Consider the following 24,152-nt stretch of genomic DNA (forward strand, 5'->3'; position numbering starts at 1 on the left):
GGGAACAAAGCTACACCAGTTGTCTGGAAATGAGCAAATGAGTGACATGCCCTCTCTTTTATGGAGAAAATGCAATCCCATCAAGAACAAGTTAGAAGCCAGACCCGGAGTCAGCTGATCCACCCCCATTTTGTGCCACAGTCTTGTCCAGATTCAGATTGCGACTACACTGCAGAATTAATACAGTTTTGACTCTGCTTTAACTGTCATGGCTCCATCCTATGTAATCCTGGAATTGGGGCAAAAAAATCACTTATTTTAGGGGGTCTAAGGGCTTTGATATGCCAGTGTGCCCTCCCTTTAAGGGATTTCAGAAGCGAAAAGCATCCCCACGTCCTCCACAGCTGCCCATCCATAGAGTCAGAATCTAGAAATCTGTGCTGACACAGCAAGAGGTCTTTGAGCGCATTCTTTCATTCTGCATAGATACAGTGTTCCTATATCATTTCACATTCAGGACTGCAAAAGGAAGGCACCTCCCTTCATTCCATCTGATTTCCTCACACAGAAAATATGCTTCCATAGAATAAGCAACAATCACAGCTTAACACCACTGGGACACTGTAGAATATACTTCCTTATCTTTATAGCATCTGCTAAGAAGCCATAATAACCATTGAAATAATTAAAGGAGTGTGCCCTACATATACAAAGAGAGTCTGTTATTATATAGCCTGCTGGCTGACATTCTAAAGTATCTTGAATTCTAGGGATTCTATTGTGGTTCCTGCTGCTGCCAGATATAAACATTTCCCTTTTGTTCTCTGAACTGATTCATCATTGCATATACAGATCCTGACAATAAGCAGCAGGCATAACCTTCTGGTCCAGGAGATTCTGTCTGCTATAAAATTTCCGCCAAAGTCATGAATGTCTATAGGAAGTAATAGGATGGAATGGGATGCATTCATATTATAGAGTGCAATTGCTTGGGTGGTGGTTTAACTGTAGTGTGGCACCTGGCTACTCTCATGTCAGTACGGCTGTGCATCTGTTCCAGGCTTTGATCTAAACTCTAAAGAGGCTAAGCAAGTTAAAACCCATCAGTAAAATAGTGTCAACTCAGCACCTTGGATAGCTCCTCTGAGTTCAGACTACAGAAGATTTACAGCCTCGCTGATTTGGTAGCCAGTACAAACTCAGCCTTTGGAAAGGCAATGGCAAATCTCCTCTGAATAAACCTTGCCAAGAAAATGCCATGACAGGTTCGCCTTAGGGTTGCCATAAGTCAGAAGCAACTTGAAGACACGCAACAGACTCACACAATCATCACTGAGGAGATGCAATGGGAACAAAGAGTCAGTTCAATTTATTATATACCACTTTATCTTTCTGTGAGCTATGAAGAATATGATCCACTGAACATTACACTTAAACCCAATCCAAACCAGTGAAGAAGCACTTTTAGTACAGTTTATTTATCACATGAATTCATCTGGAAGTTAAACTGTATGTCAATATATATCTATAGGATTTTCAGCAAGTTTACAAAAGTTACAAAATCTTCAAGTGTATCTATACTTAATCAGAAACAGAAGCAAAAAAATTATAACCCAGCAAATGGGACCAGTACACTACTCTCCTTTTAAACAGCACCACACAGCAACTAAGTTTTGGTTCCTGAGATGTTAATGAAACGTATGTGGTTGTGGTTCAGACAAACAAAATTAACACCTTTCACCTAAGCAGTTTAAGGAGTTGTCAGCTCCACACAGCTCTGTGCCAGAGGGTGGGCAATGCAGATCTTTCTTGATAAACCAAGAAGAAAAGTCTTGGGGAAAATTTGTGCTTTTATTTAGTTCAGTTTGTCTTAAGGTTGCTGCTAGATTCCCCACTTTCTTTTCCCTTTTTATGCAATGCTTTTAAAAAAATAACCACTCTTTTGTCAAGTAATTTAAGAAAGTCCCACACCTGTGCTAACATTGGCTCATATGTAGGACTATGAAAAGGAGGAGAAGAACACCATTCCCTAGCCATTTTTTTTGGAAGCTCTCTAGATCATAGCCAAAATAAAACTGGATCTCAGGGTTTTAAGGCATGTGGCTTTGCTTGCAAACTTTAAAAATTGATGATTTCACCAACAGGCTGTGCATTCCAAAGAGAAATATGATACATTTTAAAAGCCCTGCTAAATATTGAGACTGAGCGCTCCATCCAAAATGAAACAACAAGGCTGTGGGAGAAGTTTGATGCTAGAGAGATGGTTGTACAGGATGAAGTAGAAGCAGAAGAAGCTATGGGTCTTGCAACAACGTCAGAAAAAAGATGACATGTAAATGAAACTGAGGACTAGATGCAGTCTAACTACCTTCAGTTTGATGTCTTAAGAGTACTCTCTGATTACAGTGGTTGTACTGGACTATTTTTTAGTCTTGGATTTAGAAGTGCACCCTGTTTCATACTTTCCAACTGTCCTAATTTGGCAGTTAATCCCCTGTTACCAAATAAATTTTGTCAAATAAATATGTGCACATCCCCGCATCCATTTACCTATATTCCCCCCTCCCTTTTTGTTTCCCAAATTCATGAAATTTAGATTCTAAGTTCCACAGAGAATTTTTGGGGTGTGTGTGTGTCTTTTTGCACTAGTTTGTGTGGTACAAATTAAGAATAAGAATGTCCTTCTTCCAGAGAGTACCACAGGCCTTCATCCTCTACACATCTGCATCTGTGGTGTAATGTTCCTGCCTTCATGGGCAATACAGGGCTACACTGATACTGTCAAATGATTTTGTGTAAATTTGACAATGCGTCTCCCAGTACAGAACACAACCTTCATTGCATTTGCCTAAAAAAGAAAGTTATTTAATTGCATTCACCACATAGAAGTTTTTGGAAGCAGAAAAGTTTTTCAAGGTACCATTCTTAATTTAACAGGGATATCAGGCGCTGTAACTCTGCATGGGATAATAAGCTCCTGTCCATAAATCATAAGTATTGTTTCTGGTACATTCTTGTTCATCTTTACAAAAGGGCTGCGTGTATCTGAAAAAGGAGAAGAAAAGAAAAGTAAGTCAAATGAATACCTACAGAAAATTGTCTGCAAACACTGTGTAAATCATCCTGTACAAGAGAGCTTGGGGATGCTATATTAATTGGTTAATTTGTTAATTCCCAATTTAATCAAAATTCATGGATATGCAGAATTTACTCCCACACATTAGCATACGAGGTATTTTAGGGGCTGGGATTTATTAGAAGGTGAGATGACTCTATCTCTGTCAAATACAGTAAGATCAGTGGGCCTCAGGAGATGGAGGATCTGGGATGGTAGAAATTCATTGCATGGCTCTGTGCAGTGTGGCTGCATCTATACTGCAAAAATGATGCAGTTTGACACTGTTTTCAGGGATTTGTACTTTTGTGATATATTTAGCCTTCTCTGTCAGAGCACTCTGGTGCCACAACAAACGATAAATCCCATGAATCCATAGCATTAAGCCATGGCAGTTAAAGCAGTGTCAAACGGCATTATTTCAACAGTGTAGATGCAGCCTGTTTTGCTGCATGTGCTGACTGCCTCCTACTCCATGGGTTTGTTTGGAAGGAGAAAGACAGAAAAGTTGCCATTAAAATACAAGAACCAAAGAAGACAATTGAGAAAAAAAGCTAGAGAATGAAAAGTGAGGGACAAGGCGAAGCCCTGACTGGAATAGTGGCATACAATAGGGGTAAGCACAGAGAGGTGAGGTTAGTTATTTCTTTGGTAGGAACCCCTCAGGCATCAATGACACTATCAGAATGTCAGGCCCTTTAGAACTAAATGCTAGTGCCATCATCACCACCACCACCACCACCACTGTGCGGAAGTTTCTGGGTGATGGTGGAAGGGCATTAGAAGCTCTGAATTCAAGTTCTTTAATTTATGTTGATTTTATTCTGTTAGATGCTGGGTTTTACTATTTGAGATAAGCTGCAATTGTTCCCCTTTTACTTCTTTAGTGTGTTCATTGCACATTTTCTTCACACATACCATCCCCAATTTCATCCTCTCTTGGCTTTCTGTCATACCCCATACTCTGGTTTTCACACACCATTTTATACAGTGAATCACATGCATCCCTGCAAATCCCTGAAAACTAATGACTTATCTAATGAATTAACTAACATAATTCAACCAACTGAAAATTTCAAATTGATTTCAGATTAACAATTTGCAAATCTAACTGTCAAAGTTCTGAGTACAATAAAAAGTTGCATGCACTGAAGCCTGCTGAATTGTGGCCCATATTCACATAATGTGTTATTGTATAAATCTCAATGTCATTTATACAAATGTCCAGCGTATTGATTCATCTTATTAATGGCCCTGAACCTGTATTTGTAGGCTATGGTTCCTGTTTTTTCATTAGGATTTGCATTTTCTGAAGGAGTCTTTCAATGTTAACAATGTTAACATTCCAAGTTCATCCCCTCAGAATAAGTTACATAAACATCATTCTCTTTCTAAAACAAAGCTTTTGAGTTACATGCATTTCGCTTCCAGAGCAGGTTGGGGAAAAGATTTTTAGGAGGACGAAGAAGGGAAACTCTTTGATGGCGTACAAGTGTTGTCACCCTGAATTTGTCCAGCCCAAACAATAACAGTGCAAAGAGTTCAAAAGGGTCACATCTGAAAAAATGAAACCACCCTTCAAAGCAATGTATTTGAACTGAAAAGATTGCACACTAGTTGGAAAAAACTAATTGCATTTGCTATCCAGCTATTGCAATTGCCAAGGAGTTTTTTTTTAAAAAAAAATGTGCAAGTATCAAAACAACTTAACAACATTTCCTCTGCAGTATGATCCAAGGAAAGACAAAAAGTCCTCCTGAGTGTACTATTGTCAAAGAAACACTTTTGTTGTGTTTTGTTTTGCAAGGGTTGCAGTTATAAATGGGGGTCACCCACTCTTCGTATCTCTAGTGAAATTTTACTTGTTACAACTCCCTTAAGAGTCATCTATCCTTGTCACAAAATTAAAGGCTATTTTCTCAAACCAGCAAACTTTGCAGAGCAGTTTCCTGTATGCATAACCTGCAGGCCATTATAAGTATGAGGAAGAGCTGCCCTAAAGTGTCTGCAGACAGAGTGTCACCACTGGCGATGCCAGTAATGTTCTTATGGGGGTCATCATGAGCCTTGCAGCCCTTTTAAAGAGTGACAGGAAATGGGTACAATGCATGAAGAACATTCTCACTTCAGCAGATATATTCAGGTCTTCAGTAGCACACTAAGGTGACAGGCTACTGTATGGCATTTTGTCTTAACCCAACATAAATGGCATACATTCAAAAATGACTCTTTCTTCCCATTTGCACATTTAAAGGAAATAGTACTCCAGATAGCTCTATGTTAGTATCTCTGTTCTGTTAGGTTTTTTCTTTTTTCTGTTTCTTTCAATTGTTTATTTATTTTCATTGTTTTTTCTTACAAAGCACAAATCATTCAACCACATTCTGATACCCTTCCGATTTCACAGTTAAATGAGCATACAGTGAATTCAGGACCTCTCTTCCATGCCTCTGCTCACAGAAGGCTCCTACTCCAGTGGTTCCTAACCTTTTTGGAGTCATCACCTGCTCTGACAATATGATCAAAATTATGGAGTCCCTTACCCCCAAAATGTGCTTAAACAGGAATAATTGCTGAGAAAAGGAACCTTTTTGCACCCATTTGAAGCCCCCCCACCCTAAGCACATCCAGGGACTCCCTAGGAGTCCACATGGACCACATGTTATGAACCCCTGCCTTACTCATTTTTCAGGGATGCTCACTGCATCTCATTCTTGCACCATCATTCACTTCTTTATCCTCTCAACCCCTGCCCATCATGGCTGGCCATCCAGGGGGGTGATGCCTTGATGGCATTTCTTAGACATGTCATCAATGCATCCCTTAGGGAAGGTTATGTACCATTTGGCTTAAAGGAAGCAGTTGTTAGACCGCTTCTGAAAAAACCTTCCCTGGATCCCCTGGATATGAAAAATTATAGGCCGGTTTCCCATCTGCCATTTTTGAGCAAGGTGATTGAGAGGGCTGTTGCTCTTCAGCTCCAAGTGGTCTTGGATAAAGCCGATTTTCTAGATCCATTTCAAACTGGCTTCAGGACGGGATATGGAGTGGAGACTGCCATGGTTGCCTTAACGGATGACCTCTGTCTAAGCATTGACAGAGGAAGCATGACCCTGCTGGTGCTATTAGACCTCTCAGCTGCATTTGACACAATAGATCATGACATCCTCTTGGAACACCTGAGAGAGCTAGGAATTGGAGGCACTGCTTTGCAGTGGTTCCGTTCCTTACTCTCAGGTAGATTCCAGAGGGTGATGCTCGGGGACAGTTGCTCTTCTAAAACAGAGCTTAATTGTGGCATCCTTCAGGGTGCCATCCTGTCACCGATGTTATTCAACATCTATATGAAGCTGCTGAGAGAAATCATCCGTAGACATGGAGCAGGATGTTATCAGTATGCTGATGACACCCAAATATACTTCTCCATGTCTCGATCACCAGCAATGATGACAGATGGCATTTCTCCCCTCAATCAATGTCTTGCATCAGTAATGGACTGGATGAGGGAAAACAAGCTCAAGCTGAATCCAGACAAAATAGAGGTACTCATGGTAGGGGCCCCCAAACCAAGTATCAGTTTGCAACCTCCAGTCCTAGAGGGGTTCACGCTCCCCTCAAAGGACTGTGTTCACAGCTTAGGGGTGCTTCTTGACTCGTCGCTTCAGATGAGAAATCAGGGGAATGCAACGGTCAAGAGTACCTGTTATCAGCTTTGGCTGATACATCAGCTGTGCCCTTTCCTGGAGCTGGGTGACCTCGAAACTGTAGTACACGCACTGGTAACCTCAAGACTTGATTTTTGTAATGTACTCTACATGGGGCTACCCTTGTGCCTAGTCCGGAAACTTCAACTGGTACAGAATATGGCAGCCAGATTGATTACAGGAACAATTATGAGTGACCATATGACACGAATACAGTGGTACCCCGGGATACGAATTACCCAGCTTACGAATTTTTCGGGATACGAAAAAATCCCATAGGGATTTATTGTTTCGGCTTACGAAGGTTTTTTCGGGTTACGAAAAAACCTCGGCGCTATTTTCCGCCACCGGAGGGCAGCAGAGAGCTATTTTTTCCATTAGCGCCTATGGCAATTCAGGTTACGAAGGTTTTTCGGGTTACGAAATTAGCCGCGGAACGAATTAATTTCGTAACCCGAGGTACCACTTGTATTGAAATCACTCCACTGGCTGCCTATTAGTTTCCGGGCACAGTACAAGATGTTGGTCATTACTGTACCTTTAAAGCCCTCCATGGCTTGGGCCCAACCTACTTAAGGGATCGCCTCCTTCCGTATAATCTGCCCCGCACCCTCAGATCCTCTGGGAGGAATTTGTTGCAGTCCACAAAGACCAGATTGACGGCGACCTCCCAGAGGACTTTTTCCGCGATCGCTCCCACTTTATGGAATGGCCTGCCGGACGAGATCCATCAAATTGCTAACCTAGAAAACTTCAAGAAAGCTGTCAAGACCGATCTCTTCCAGCAGGCCTTCCCAGAATAGAACCGGCCATGTAAAGATCCCCCCACAGACATATATAAGTGAAGACTCTGCCCACCGTTATTTTATTGTATTATTGTTTTTAGATTTTATTGTCTGTAATTTTAATGGATAGAATTGTTTAATCCTTTTTAAGGGGGGGCGGAAATTGTATATATTGTTGTATTTTTTAAAGGTTGTACACCGCTTTGATTGTGGTAACAAAAAGCGGGATATAAATAAAAGATTTATTTATTTGTTTATTTATTTATCCTCTGTGTAACATTTTTAAGCGACTGGAGAAGCTGGTGTGGGAGGAGGGGTTAGGAAATTGAGTTCCACCAACTTAGTTGCAGACTTTCAAATCCAGACCCATCCCATTATTTTGCTGGGAATTTATTTAACTGTTTCTAATTTATTAGTCCAAACCTTAAGAACAGAATAGACATATGTATGTGCTGATAGTCAAATATATGAATATACTGAAAATCCCAAAGATACACAAAGGGTCAATAGTCTTTTTTTGAAAAGCAAGTATGTCTTTCTTAATGATTATCATTTTCTATTGTTGGTGAAGTGAAAGGTTTTGCACATCTTTCCCCACCCGCTATTTGATTCACAGTCTAGAACAATCTAAGTACAGGAAGCGCAGAGTGTTTAAAAGCCAAGGAGAGGTGACTTCCTCTATCGGCAAGATCCTGATTCTGTATTTGTAAATATTTGTTCCCATGAAGTAGACTAAAACATGGGAAAGAGCCACCTCTGGCTGACACAACATCCCGCCACAGGAAACAATCCAAGGGTAGTCATAGTATCAATTTTAAATAGATTATTTCCCAGGAAGCAGTATATGGGAAGATTTTTTTAAAAAATAAAATACTTTTCTCCTGTCAGCTTTTCAATCCATCATTGGCTTTTCATTTCAGTTTATTCTTGTGATCATTTATTGGTTCAGGGCAGATAGCCAGGTACTGTGCCATGTTTTAGCTGCAGCGCCATTGGTTCACACTGCTTGTGATGCCCCAAACTAAACTCAGTAGGGATTGGTTTGGTCACTTATTCAGTATGAATAAAATAAAGAGATTGCAGTGATTCCTCATTGTTGGCACATTCAAGAATCAGTCTCCCTTTCAGCATTTTTTTTCAAAGGAGAAACATGGCAATTTACAGTTTTGATTCTTGCTTGTAGGGAAGACTAGAAGATCTTATTACGTCTCTGATGCCTGGGGCATCTTTTATTTATCTGAGCTTGTCAGGCCGTATCCACATGTTTTCAACTCAAGAAAACTTTCCAGTCTGATTTTCCAAACTGAATGCCAAGGCAAAGGGCTACACTTGTGGTCTACAGTCAGTACAGACCTGGTTTCTTGAAAATAACTCTTACCTCTCATGGAAAGACATACAAATCTTTTAACTCAGGTATGAGCAACTTGTTGTTGAACTGAATCTTCCATCAGCCCTAGCCAGCATGGCCAGTGGTGAGGAATAATGAAAGTTACACCCCAACAAGAACTCAAGGGTGACATGTTGCTGGTCCCTACTTTAATCCAACCTTCTGAAGGAAATTAACAGGCCTCTAATGCCACTAATTTGTGGATTGATGTTATGATGTTATTCTTTTCAACCTTTTCTCAGCAAGATTTGTTCAAGAGGGGGGTTGTCATTGCCTTCTACTAGTGCTGAGACAATATGACGTGCCCAGTGGGTTCCCATAGCAGTGCTGTGAAGATTCAAACTTTGGTTTCCCAAAGTCCTAGACCAACACTCACACCACTACAACATGCTGACTCTCTACAGAATATGACATTTGAGTGTAATGGTTGGCATATTCTATAGTCCCAAGTATGGGCAAACCTGATACCAACAAAGGGCAGTATTCCCTTCTGGCTGAAGTTCACAACTTTCAGAAACCACTGATGCCACTGAGATAAAAATTTCAAGGACACTTGCCATAAACACCTTCTGCTTATTGTTGTGACATCTTGCAATTTATCTCATATATGGTTGCCAGGCTGCATACAGAATAGGGTTCCTGTAACTTTAATCCTGAACAGATCATGGAGCAGGATGAGGGCCTGTAATGCTCTTTCAAGCAGAGCAATTATACTTTCCCCCCTCCATCTTCTAAAACTAAACTTTCAGCTACAGCCATCTGCTCTCAACACAGCTATTGCCTCACCAGTGGAGGTAGGGATTCAGATGAGTATTTGTTTTTGTTGCTAGACATGTGTTCCTCCAATCTATGGTGGATGGGGTTACATTCCCTCTGAAATTCTAGGTTTAAGAGATGTGTGTACTCTTGGACTCGACCTTAAGCATGGATGCCCAAGTTTCATCTGTGGCCAGGAATGTATTTGCACAGTTAAAGCTGATGTGCCAGCTGTTCTTCTTCCTGGATGATACACGCCTTGCTCTCATCCTGTTTGGATTACTATAATACATTCTATGTGAGGCTGCCTTTGGAAAGTGTTCAGAGACATCAAGGGGTCCAAGATGCTGTGGTGAGACTGCTGTCCGAGCTGGTTATGTGGAGAACAGAAAGTCCTTGTTATGACAACTTCACTGCCTACTGGTCTGTTTCCAGGTACAATTCAAAGTGCTGGTTATGATTTGGATCCAGACTATCTGAAAGACTACATCTCCTCTTGCTGAATTTTGAGATCTTCTGTAGGCATCCTTCTCTCACTCACATCACAGACAACATTTGGTGAGCACACGAGAGAGGGCCTTCTCAGTGACTGCTCTAAGCTGTGGGTGTCCCTTAAATGGAAACCTAGGCTTGCTGTCTTTCTGCTTTCTTCTACTGGCAAGTGAAAAAAAATTTAAATTCATATAGACATTTGACTAATTGGCTGCTGTGGAAGCATCTTTTAATGGAACTCAGGCCCGTTACAGACGGGCTCTTGAGGCACCCCCATCACGTGCTAGGGGTTGGCCGGGGACCTAGCGTCCACACTGGTCTCACCCCTAGCACGTGATGGGGGCGTAATAATGGCAGTGCCCTATACACATAGGCGCCGCCATTATTACGTGTCGGACGCATAGCGTCCGCACGTCGCGCGGCGCTTATGATGTCGTGAGTGCACCATTGGCACCTCGCAGCGTCATAACCGCGCTGTGGGAAGAAGCGCCATTTTGGGGCTTCTTTTTTGCTCTGCGTGGGAGCCGCGCGGTTTGGCTGCTGCAGCTCCCTCGCGGAGCAACCAGCAGCGCTGGCAGACCGCCGCTTTTAGGCGGTCTGTAACGCGCCCTAGTATACTTTTCTCCAATATGTTGGTGGTTTTAATTTAGTGCTTCATTTTAAGATGACAACTCATTTGGTTTTTAAAATTTGCTTTTTAAATGTTACAGCTGATTGGCTTTTAGCTGAATTGTCTTTCAATTCATATTGTAAGCTGCCTTAAGTCCTGCATTGAAGGAAAGTTGTTTTTATGTGCTGTCAGTCTGGCTTCAAATTATGGTGCTCTCCAAGAATTCTGTTATTAACAGCCCTGCTCAGGTTTTGTAAGTTCAGGGCCATGGCTTTCTTGAATACATCTATCCACCTATAACTTATGGGGGCTGAGCAGATGGGCCAAGATAGCAAGGGCTGAGCCCATATTATTTTGGCCTGGGTTCTCACCCAGGCTGGCACAGGGACGGGCAGGTATTTATTCACATGTCCCCCTGCCACCCCAGGACCTGCTACTGGTACACACTCCTTACCTTACCATGCCATTGCTCATGCTCAGAAGCCTCCCATCACAGTGTCTAATATGGAAATGGGGTGCCTGGCTGAACCCTATGGCAAGCATCCCATTTCCACATCAGATGCAGCAACAGGGGGCTTCTGAGTAAACATGACAGCACAGCAATGTAAGGTGTGTGTGTGTGTGTGTGGGGATTAATAGCTGAGGGTTGCCATGGAGTTTCCAAAAAAAAAAAAAAATTCTAAACCAGGGGCCAAATTACCCTGGGGTAAAGGCTCTTTACCCTGGGATTGGGCTGGATCCAGCAAATCTGTGTCCAGTCTGGCAGGATGAGGCTCAATTCTGACCTCGGAGTTTTGGCCTTCATTGTCTAAATTGGACAACGTGAGGCCGGGCACAACATGGGACTTTTGCTCCATGCAGACAACCTCATGGAAAGGCTAAATCCATACTTTTCTTGTAACATGTAGCTTTATTTTAAGGTCATGCAAAATTTTGGTAAAAAGATTTTAAAGAGAATAGTGTTCATCCAAATGATTTATAATTAAGATTCCCTTTTACAGGCTTTGCAAATTGGACTGGTTTGATATAGGCATTCAAGAACCCTTGATCTGAGCTACTTATTATTAATCAAACACCAATCTTATTATTAATCAAACATCAACATTATATTTTAAAGCTTAAAAGGAGGAGGACGCCTCAAAAGATCTAAGAGAAAAACTTTAGCTTGATCTAGAAAATACTTAATCCTGATTCCAAATGGGTACACTGTCACACACTCTTATGCACTCTTTCTCTTTCCCATCACCAACAATGGGGAAACCATATGGTCATAATCACCTAGATTGTAGTTAAGTAATAGAGTAAGTTAATGGATGTGACTCATGCATCGATTTTTAAATCGTTATTTCTTTAAAGTCCTTAACAGTGTTCTTTGACATTCTGGTGTTCTTTCTGTTGGCAGTGTCATGGCATTTCACGCCCTTTGTCTAAACACACACATACACTTAGCAACATGGTTACAAGAAGAATATTGCTGGGTATATATTTGATACTGTTGTATGGAATATTCTAATCATTTTTAGACACACTTCTGGTCCACTTCCTTTTAGATAAGCCATATAAAACTCCACATGTGCAGACTCTTTCCTGCTCTCCCCCCGCCCCTATAAGGTTGGCATATAAAATACTAACTTTTACTTTGTGTTTTGATTCATCCCCACTGTAGCTGATGTACCAAGTGACAAGAAGAGACCTGTCTGTGACAGATATATCTGTGACAAGAGGAGATATTCTGGATCTTCAAACATACACCCATACATAAAGCTAATTTGAATGTTTGCAAGGGTATAGCTGTCTTTAAAGATTTTTTTTAAATGGAAGAGATCATTACTGACCTTGTCATTAGTATGACCCTCAATTGTACATTTTTCTGGAAGCTCATTAAGCATGTTCCATAATGAAGAAACTAATGAAAAGAAAAATTACAGATGTCCAGCATCTTGCTGGTTTGGATTCCTGGGCTCCAAGACAGAGTTTGCAAGTAACCCATGCTCAGTAATGCATTACCCATGAAAGGACAAAAATGTAACTTTGGAAAACAGAGAGGAGGAGGAGAGAGGTAGCTGGGCGGCCATTTGGAGTGGTGACTGTTTCAATTTTTTTAAAACTCTAGGGACAGTGTACTTGTTGCTGAGGGGGTGGAGCTTCAGTGAGTCACATCTGTGAGTCACTAGGGGGCGGAGCTAGCAGACTAGCTCTATATCACTTCTCCCAGAGCTGTGTGCCATTCGTTCCTTTTCATCTGAGGAGATTTACAGCAGAGGCGGAGTTGATTGAACTCACTGCCAGAAATTGGCGAAACATCAGGGGCTTTAACACTGGTGTTTTCTGAAGGATTTTTTTTTAGGAGGAAGCTCACAGTCCTGTTCCAGTAATTTCCTAAGACTTTTCAGTATGGACACTGACAGAACTACTGCAGTCACCTGCAACACTTGTGGGATGTTTGCCTTCTTCCCTAAATGTGGAGAACTTCACATGCACCAAGTGCAAGTTGGTAGCACTCTTGGAGGAGAAAGTACAGCAGCTGGAGTCCAGAGTAGCTACACTTCAGCATATTAGGGAGCAAGATGATTTCCTGGAAAGAACAGAACTAACGATCTTGGACGAGTACCATGCAGAGGAAGTTGCTGGGACGGAGGAGGTCACTTCCCATACACAGAAGGCAGACAGCTGGAGGAATGTCACACAGAGAAGTAGGCCAAGAAGGGATTGTTCCGGGAGTTTGCAGCTAGAGAATCAATTCAAAGCTCTTTCTTTTATCAAGGAGGTTGAGGAAGAGCAGCATGGACAGACTTCAGGGACAGAGCAGGGGAGCCTGAGAGTCCCACCCGAGGGAACAGTCGCTGCTAAGCCTCGGAGGAGGCGTGTGGTCATAGTGGGGGACTCCTTGCTGAGGGGTACAGAAGCAGTGATTTGTAGGCCTGACAAGATGTCTCAAGAGGTGTGTTGTCTCCCCGGGGCAAAGATCCATGATGTGACAGAGAGGCTGACAAGACTGGTCAAGCCTACTGACCAATACCCTTTCCTTTTGGTCCACGTGAGATCCAATGATACTGCAAGACACAACCTTCAGAACATCAGAAGGGATTACAAGGCACTTGGTAGGAAGCTAAAAGGAATGGATGCACAGGTTGTCATCTTGTCTCTTCTGCCAGTTGAAGGGCATGGTCCAGGAAGGGAGAGAAAAATAGCGGATGTGAACAACTGGCTTCGCAGATGGTGCCACCAAGAATGATTTGTATTCTTCTATCATGGGCTGCGGTTCCATGAGGAAGGACTTCTTGCAACGGACGGGTTGCATCTCACGCCAGTTGAAAGAAATGTTTTTGCCAACAGTCTCAAGAACTTGATCAGGAGGGCTTTAAACTGAGTTTCGTGGGGGAGGGAGACAATATTAAGGTAGGCAAAAGGGCTGGAGAAAATAGTCTAACTGACATAGAGGAAACAAGACAAATAGTGCAAGGACCCAACAGTGGGAGGCAAGAAAACATGCACAGGCAGCAAGTAACGGGGATCCATGGTCTTCGATGTCTCTACACTAATGCATAGAACATGGGAAATAAGCAAGATGAACTCGAACTCCTAGTACAACAAAGCAAATATGATATAATAGGCATCACTGAAACCTAGTGGGATGAGTCTCATAATTGGAATGTGGAAATAGAGGGGTATAAACTTTTAAAGAGAAATAGGCCAAACGGGAAAGGAGGAGGAATAGCACTATATGTCAGAGATATTTACACCAGTGAAGAGATCCAGGACATCAATACTAGCAGCCAGGTGGAGAGCATCTGGATAAAAATTAAAGGGCAGGGAAACAACAAGGATGTTATGGTGGGAGTCTACTACAGACCCCCAAGTCAGATGGAGGAAATTGATGATGCCTTTCTAGAACAGATGACTGCACACTCAGAAAGAAGAGATGTAGTAGTGATGGGCAACTTCAACTAAATAATAATAATAAAATAAAAGTTTTATTTTTATACCGCCCTTCTTACAATCAGGGCTGGAAGTCAAACTCAGCCAAATCCTAAAGGTCTAGCAAATTCCTCACTTGCCTGGAAGACAATTTCATTGTCCAAAAGGTGGAAGAGGCAACAAGGGGATCAGTTATTTTAGATCTGATCCTAACCAACAAGGATGACTTGGTTAATGGGGTGCAAGTGGTGGGATCATTAGGTGGAAGTGACCATGTTCTCCTGGAGTTTGTAATACAGTGGAAAGGAGAAGCCAGGCATAGTCAGACACGCATCCTAGACTTTAGGAGAGCGGATTTCAGTAAACTTAGAGAAGTATTGAGGGCAATTCCATGGTCAGAAATACTAAAAGATAAAGGAGTTCAGGATGGATGGGACTTTCTCAAAAGGGAGATACTGAAGGCTCAGTTTCAAACAGTTCCAGTGAGAAAGAAAAACGGGAGGTGTCTCAAGAAACCAGGATGGATGACTAAGGAACTTTCAACCGAGCTAAGTTTGAAACGGAACATGTATAAGAAATGGAAAAAGGGGGAAATCACAAAAAAGGAATTCAAAGAAATAGCAGGCATGTGTAGGGGTAAAGTCAGAAAAGCTAAAGCGCAGAATGAACTCTGGCTTGCTAGAGAGGTTAAGAACAATAAAAAGGGCTTTTTTGGATATGTCTGCAGCAAAAGGAAGAAGAAGGAACTGGTAGGGTCAATGGGTGGAGAAGATGGCAAAATGCTAACAGGAGACAGAGAAAAGGCAGAATTACTCAACACTTTCTTTGCCTCAGTCTTCTCAGAAAAGGAAAAGGGTGCTCAACCTGAGGATAATCGAGCTGAGGACAGATTAGGGGAATTTCAGTACAGAATAAGCAAAGAGATAGTACAGGAATACCTTGTTAATCTAAATGAATTTACGTCTCCAGGACCAGATGAACTACATCCAAGGGTATTAAAAGAACTGGCAAATGTAATATCGGACCCATTGACAATAATCTTTGAAAACTCCTGGAAAACAGGAGAAATCCCAGCAGACTGGAGGAGGGCAAACGTTGTCTCCATCTTCAAACCAAAATACACAAAATAATCATGCAGGCTTTCAAAGTTCCACTGGCTTTTTCATCAGCCAAAATATCTTTTAAAAAATCATATGGGAGAAGAAAAGTGGTAATGGTAGAGTCACAGGCCTACATTTTGTTAACATATTTTGCCTGATGAAGAAGCCAAAGGAGCCTTGAAAACTTGCATGATGTATTTTGTGCGTTTTGCCTGGCCGATAAAGGTAACCCTGGTTCGCTGGCTTTTACAATAATGTTTCCAGGTGCCTTTTTGTTGCATCGCAAAATGTCCAACTAGTTTCAGTGGACCTGCACAAGATGTACATGTTTCATAATTCAGTCCTTTTAATTCAGCATTGCACAAAAAGTTTTTAAAGGGAGGGGGGAATCTTACCATTGATAAATATATATATTTTTGACACTATCTTCTTTCTCAGGGCTCTTGAGGATGGATAGTTGCAACTGTAATATCCTGTGTCATTTGCTTGAGCTCTGTTCACAGTCAGGCTACTGCAGAACTGTTTGCCATTTCTTCCACAAGTACTGTTAATAATATTCACTCGTTTGCTATCCATACTTAGACTTTCAGGCAGAGACCATGAATGGGTCATTTCCCCACTGTAAATTCAGATAAAGAAGCAAAAGTAACAACAAACAATTAGGTTGTGCTACAGTAATATAGAACTAATTCCCATGCTTTTGATTTACTACATCGAGTTCTGTCTGGAGCTCTTGGTAACAGCATTTTCTATAAGCAAAAGCAGAAATGAAGAAGAAAAAACATTCACAAAGATCTTTTGAATGACTGTCCTTTCATGCCTCTGGAAATAGGTCCCTTTCTCCCCCTCCCCACCTCAGTGGACAAACTAAAACAATAGTATATTAACTGTAGGCCAAAGTTATACAAAGCTTACCCTTCCACCATACCCAACCAATTACCTGCACATGATGCTTAAAGAATCTCCTTCCTGTATGACATATTGAGTTCCCGTAATATTTAATTTTGGACCTTTCCATCTGGATCCTGAACTAGATCCTAGAAAATAAATAAAAAAATAAGTGCTATTTAAACTGTAAGGAAATACATCAGACTTTACATACATTTTCATTCATATACATTTAGCCATAGCCTGGAAATGTTATTTTTTGAACTACAATTCCACAAATTACCCAGTATGGCCAGCAAAATAATGATCAATCTACAGCTCTTTGTGAAATGCAAAATCTGCTGTCTAGATGGCTGTCTCAGTCTGCTTAATGAAAGGCCAGCCCTGGTATTCTCATTGTAGTCTAATGAATTCCATGATCTATATCTCTTCAAATTGTCACCTATAGTCTATGTGTTTCAAAGGAAGACTGGTAAGAGGTAATGCTACTGACATTAAGCTAAAGTCCATCAGTTCATTTTCACATTCATTCAAAGGAGATACAGCTAAGGCATTTCACCATGCCAGGCACATAAATTTGCTCACATTTATCTTAAAGGCCAGACATGAGACTCATGTGGCTTTCCAGAAGTTATTGTGCCCATCATTCTTCACTGTTGACTATGTTGACTAGGATTGTTGGAATTTTTTATCCAATATCTGGTAGATAACAAGATTCCTTCCTATGTTGTATATAGGCTAAATGAGAGAATGAGTCAATAATCCCACATGTAATTGACTACATATGACTAAATAGTCATGTACTATTTCTGCCTTACAGTGGTCAGTAATTTTGTCCATATAATAATGGGGACGGGGGGATCCTGTACATTCATCCTATGTAGTTTCTCCAATACATGTGTACCAGTGTGCCAGAAGCATGGCTGTATTTGTATAGAATTTGTTGTACTTATATTGTCCCATTGATTCTGCTGCTAGGCATTAGAGCATGTGATAGACCTTGGATAACATCCAGACAGCTTCCCAGAAACATAGGATTGCCCTGCTAGCCATGTGCTTATGACAACTGCTCTCTACTAGATAGGATGTCCACATTTACTCTCATGCAGCCACTCCTACTTCAGGAGCCTTGTTGAGATCACAGAACCAGCAAGCAGTTTAAGCAAACAAAAAAGAGAAGATAAACGTTGTACAGAAGAACATCTGTGCAAGCATATAGGTTGCCTTGCACAATATTTTATGTAATTGTCAGTGCACAGATAAAAACTGATAATGCTCACTCACAGACAAACTTAACATAAACTCAATTTTCTTTTGTGTTTCTACAATACTATACCATAGTTAGATAGGTCAATAAGGTGGCTGTTGTATGGGTACATATATATTTCCTAGAAAAGAATCTTCTCAGTCAGATTTCCTTTTATAGTTTTTGTAAATCATGTGAACAAAGAGGCTAGAAAAATTGATAGACTTTTCCCATGAACGCAGGTCTTTTTGGACTCTAAAGCAGCTTGCATTCATTGCTGAAAGACAATGGTCAGGATCCTGTTAGGTAATTACATTAGCGTAGTTGGGTAAACACAACTAGGATATCCCCTGGACCACAACATACTGGAAAAGTATAAGCCAGTCTCCAATATCTCTTTTTGGGCAAGGTAGTAGAGCATGTGGTGGCCTCCCAGCTTCAGATATTCCTGGATGAAATGGGTTTTCTAGATCCATTTGAACCTGGCTTCAGGCTTGGCTATGGGACAGAGACACTTTGGTCACCTTGGTAGATTACCTATGCAGGGAACTAGACAAGGGGAGTGTGTCCCTGTTGATTCTGATGGATGTCTCAGCAGCTTTCGGTACCATTGACCATGGTATCCTTCTGGGTTGCCTCTCTGGGATGGGGCTTGGAGGCATTGTTTTACAGTCGCTCTGGTCCTTCTTGGAGGGGCAGACGTAAAAGCTGGGTGGTGCTGAGGGATACCTGTTTGACAGCCTGGCTACTTTCCACAGGGCTCAGTTGTCCTCTGTACTATTTAATATTTACATGGAACCCCTGGAAAAGATCAGCCAAAGTTTTGGGGTTCAGTGTCGTCATTACATGGACACATAACTCTCTTCTTTCATCCAATTCCAAGGAAGCTGTTTCTGTACTAAACTAGTATCTGCTGGACTGAATGAGGGTAAACAAATTGAAACCTAATCCAGATACGACAGAGGTGCTCCTGGTCAGCCCAAAGGCAGATTAGGGAATGGGGATTCAGGCTGAGCTGGATGGGGTTTCACTGCTCCTAAAATCTCAGGTTCACAGCTTGGATGTACTCCTGGACTTGGATCTGATTTGGATCCAACACAACATGCTATATCAAACCAAAAGTCCGTTTAGCCCACCATTCTGTTCACACAGTGGAAATCAGTTGCCTACTGAAAGCCCACTAGCAGGACATTAGTGCAACTGTACCTTCCATTTCATGTTCCCCAGCAACTCAAATATAGAGACATACTGAGTGATAGAGAGTAGAGGACATAGCAAAGCTATAATAATCCTGACTAGTATCTACTGGTGACCCCATCTGCCATAAATCTGTCCAGTCACCTTCAAACCCAGTCAATTTGGCAACCAACTACATTTTGTGGCAGTAAATTCCACAGCTAAACTCTGTGCTATGTGAATAAGTTCTTCCACTGTTCCACTTTAGAGGGTGATCATGGCTTCTATTATTACAAGAGAGAGAAAAGCTTCTCCCTATCTTCTCTTTATATCATGCACATTTTTTACACTGATATTTTCTTATATTTGAGCCAGTGCCATGTAGTGGTTTGAACATTAGACAAATGACTCTGGAGACCAGGGTTCAAATCCCCTCTTGACCATGGAAAGCCACTGGATGATCTTGGGTAAATCACATTCTCTCATCTTCAGAGGAAGGCAAAGGCAAACCCTTGTCTAAACACATCTTGCCAAGAAAATGCCTTAGAGTCACCATAAATCAGAAATGGCTTGAAGGCACACACAACAACATGTCTCCGCTTACCTTGTTTTTAAGCTAAACTGTCCAAAAAAAGGTAACCTATCCATATATAATATGTTTCAATGTCTTCTCAGAATCATGGAGTCACCCAGATTTATCTACTTACATAGCAATCACTGACACAGTGCATCCCTTTTTCCATTTTAAAAATATACCAACCACAACTGTATAATGCTCATTTTTATTTGATGAGACATACCATTGCAAAATTAAATTAATTAAACTCCCACAAGAGTTTGAATTAAACATCTCAATCTCTCAGATGTTTAGCAGCTGCTTTGAAAATTATGTCAGGATGAAATTCATGTAGGGCAAAATCCTTGAGTTATTCAATTTACGGCTTGATTAAAATTCACTACAATCAAGACAGTGTTCTGATTTGCTTCATGGAGCTTCTAATCGGGTCATTTGTGGTTTAACCTGAAATTCCTCCTCAATCATGTCTGTAAAAATTTAGCCAAGCACATCATTCTCAAACTATAGAAAATGGGAAAGATCATCTCATGAATGAAGAATCAGTAGGGAATCATTGATGAGGGTGTGTCTCACTATAAAATACTGAGGGAGGAAAGATGAGACATACAAAGGACTAGAAAAAAAAAAGGTAACACAAAGGCTATATGTGCTACTGTAATGGAGAAAAGAGATGGCTTGTAAGTTGTACATTCCACAAATCATTATTTCTGGTTCAGAAATAACATTAAACCATAAAGGTGGTGTCATGTGGTGGCCAGAGTGCTGGAATGGAACAAATAATAAATACAATTTAACAGTATGGAAACTTCACACTACATCTTTTTCTCTGAAAGAAGCTGAATTGAGGTTTGTTTAAAATATGAATAAATTATTTAGATGCTTTTTATATGATTTTATACAGCCTCCTGAAGCAAATCAATAGGGTTTCAGTGTATGGCAAGCTATAGTTCTTTTAAAGCAGGCGTCGGCAACCCCCGGCCCGTGGGCCATATGTGGCCCACGGAGGTGGCGGGGCCGGCGTCAGCCCAGTCCTGCCGCCGCCGCAGCATCCTCCTCCTCTGGGCCTCCAAGCTCCCCTTGGCCCTTTAAGTGCAGCGGTGAGGAGGAGGACGAGGCCTGGCTTCATCATTTGCAGATAACACTGGGGCTGAACCAAAGCATATTATTGCCTGAAGTAACGGATAAATTGGCCCCTTCCTCTTCATTTCACAAGAAGAAGCTGGGTAGAATTGTAATTTATTCTTATTTTAACACTGCAGATTGGGAAAGTGTCCTCTGCTACAACTAAGGCATGTTTAGGAGGCTCAGTACAAATTGTGTAGCAGAGGGGAAGAGTGTGGAGTCCAGGGAAACAACCAGCAGCCTGCACCTCCTGATTCTCAGCTGTTGCCACCTCCAGTAATTGTTTCTCTCTCTAGTGATACCACTGGCCCTGGATACCACTGAAAAGAAAGGGACTGGGTTAGAGACTGTGCTATAATTTCTACCTATGGTGTTCTGACCTGTAATGGCTTGAATTCATACTGTGTAATCATCCAAGGTAGCACGTAATGTGCAGACCAAGCCTAAGAAAATATTAAGTAATTGCTTCCTTTTATTTACTGCTCTGTGTTTATGCGGAGAACTGAAATAAATGCATGTCTTGGCTGACTGAGATTAATTTTGTTACATTACCCTGGCCACAGTATGACCTTTCAGATCATGCTTCGACTACAACTTCCATCAACAGTCAATGGTAATGAATTCTCCATTCTCCAACAACATCTGGAGGAATGCATTTAGCTCATCTCTATTCTATTGTTTGTTGTTTTTGTTGTTAACCACCTTCGAGTGAATCTTGACTCATGTTGACCCAGTGGATAAGACATCTCCAAGACACCTTATCCTCCACTACTCTTCCCAGTTTCTGCAGGTTCATATCTGTGATCTCCTTAATTGAGTCCATCCATCTAGCATGTGGACTTCCTCTCTTTTTACTGCCCCCTACCTTTCCCAGCATTATTGTCTTTTCTGATGAGACGTGTCTTCTCATGATATGACCAAAGTACAACAGTCTCACTTTAGTCATCTTTGTCTCTAGGGAAATTTCAGGCGTGATCTGTTCTAGGACCCACATATTTCTTCTTTTTGCTGTCCACAGTATCCTCAGCACTCTTCTTCAGCGCCACATCTCAAATGAATTTATTCTCTTTTCGTCCATTTTCTTAACTGTCCAGCTCTTGCATCCATACATAGTAATGGGGAATACACTTGCTTGAACGATTCTGATTTTCATGTTTAGTTGTATATCTTTGCTCTTTAGGACCTTTCCTAATTATTTCATAGCTGCCCTATGCATTCTTAGTCTTTTTCTGATTTCCTGCCCACAGTCCCCGTTCTGATCTATGTCTGATCCAAGATATAGGAACTCCTTTACTATTTCTATGTCCGAAACCTCCTGAAGGCACCAGATCCTGTTAGTTCTTGGAAGATAAACAGGGTCAGCCCTGGTTAATACTTGGATGGGAGACTGCTAATAAATACCGGGTGATGTAGGCTATATTTCAGAGGAAGAAATTGGCAAAACCACTCCTGAGTATTCCTTGTCTAAGAAAACCCCATGAAATTCATGGGGCTATCATAAGTCGACAGGTGGCTAGAAAGCACATATGTGCATGTATACACATAAACATACAATTGTATAAACTCAGGGAAGTCTTGAAAGTGGATTTCTTTCTTAATCAGTACTGTCATGACTTTAAGGAATATGCAAAGGCTCTCAGCTGGTTTCAGTTCATCCTCAAACTCCTTTTAAACAGCACTAACAATTATCCGGAGTGGTAAAGCAAAAACAAAACAGGAGAACGCCAAAGCATGTGTGACTATTAGCAAGAAACAGCACTGCATCTCAAACCAATAACATAGATTTTTGCAACTAAGTAAAAATGTAATATTTCAAGATTTAAGAAGACTTCACTACTTTGGCTTTGAAAATCAGTAAAGCCTAGGAATATTCATTATGATTCAGACAGATAGTGCAGTACAACCACCAAGTATGTGAGTATAAATTTACAAAATGCAAGCACAATGTAAGATCTCTGACCATATCTGCTCTTACTGCATTTGACCCACTCAGATGGCTGAGAATCCCATATAGTTCAATTCTGATCATTTAAAACAACGTAAGCCACTCTGATAGCCTTTTGGCTGAAGAGTGGGGTATAAATACTATAAATAAAAATAAATAATAAGAAGAAATTAACCATTTTTTTGACACTTCGTTTTTAGAAGTACAAAATTTCAGAAGAAGAAAGGCTTCCCAAAACCTGTAAGAAGAATGAAATCCAATAGCACTAGCCTGTCAGAGTGTGGAAAGTGGGGAGGGACACTTTTTTGAACTACAACTTTCTCAAAGAAAGCATGGTCCACAGATCATGCTGTCTTTTAGTGATGGGGGCAGTCATTCCAGAAACTAACAATTCCAGAGATCTGCATTGACCTGCATCAGGAGAGATGGGACTGTAGAGGTACACCATAGGTTTTGCTGAGAGACCACTTCCATCAACTGCCTCCACTTCATGAACTATTTTCATTCAAGCTGTTTGTTAGGAAAACTCTGTCATTTCAGGAATGAGGATCAGAACTTGACTGTCTTCCTTTTGCCTTCTCATTCCTTTTTGACTTTGTCTCATGAATGTCTGAAGCTAAGGGTTGTCTTTTTTGTTCTTGATCCCACATGCATTGGTATGGGAACTTCTTTGATGGAAGAGTAGCCAAAAGCACTTTACATAAACAAGCAAAGAGGTATCCAGAGGTATCCCTCTAATGAGGGAAGTGTGTCAATCAGCTGATGCCCTTTGATAGATTTACTTTTCAAATGGCTTTCTGATCTCATTTTAAAGTCACATAAACCCATAGGTATCCCTACAACTTGTGGCTAAGAGATGTAACTATGCGGTGATCTAAATCCTATTGTTAGTCCAATATAATGCAATATTGTACTGGTTCGGAATGTAGTGGGACAATACAGAATAAGCTATATTGTGTGACAAATCCATCTGGGGATAGGAAAGAATTCATAAAGAGAACTGTTTGTTTTTAATTAATTCAATCCCCCCTCCCCATCAAAAATAAAAAAGTTCCATTAAAATAATAAGTGATAATTTTACAGGTTGAGTATCCCTTATCTGGAATTCTGGAATCCAAAATATTCCCAAATCATTTACAGGAGTGGCTGAGATAGTGACACCTTTGCTTTCTGATAGTTCAATATACACAAACTTTGTTTCATGAACAAAATTATTAAAAATATTATGTATAACTTCAGGCTATGTGCATAAAGTATATATAGAATATAAATGAAATTCATGTTTAGACTTGGGTCTCATCTCTAAGAGATCTCATTACATATGTCCCAAACATTTCATATGAGGGAGATTCAAACTGTATGCTTTGTATCAAATATATTTTCTTTATTTT

At 40.9% G+C, this 24,152-nt stretch overlaps 1 protein-coding gene across 3 annotated transcripts in view; it reads right to left on the reverse strand.

Annotated features, from left to right (window-relative positions):
* The window catches only part of FLT1 (fms related receptor tyrosine kinase 1), a 202,424-nt gene that overhangs the window by 163,751 nt on the left and 14,521 nt on the right, over positions 1 to 24,152 (reverse strand). For all 3 annotated transcript variants that reach the window (XM_042457573.1, XM_042457574.1, XM_042457575.1), the window contains exons 2-4: positions 16,748 to 16,844; positions 16,203 to 16,426; positions 2,861 to 2,985 (exon numbers count right to left, since the gene is read on the reverse strand). In XM_042457573.1, coding sequence (XP_042313507.1) covers positions 2,861 to 2,985; positions 16,203 to 16,426; positions 16,748 to 16,844 — 446 coding nt within the window. The remainder of the gene's footprint in view (positions 1 to 2,860; positions 2,986 to 16,202; positions 16,427 to 16,747; positions 16,845 to 24,152) is intronic.

Source organism: Sceloporus undulatus, chromosome 3 (genome assembly GCF_019175285.1).
Source record: "Sceloporus undulatus isolate JIND9_A2432 ecotype Alabama chromosome 3, SceUnd_v1.1, whole genome shotgun sequence".
Classification (NCBI taxonomy): Eukaryota; Metazoa; Chordata; class Lepidosauria; order Squamata; family Phrynosomatidae; genus Sceloporus; species Sceloporus undulatus.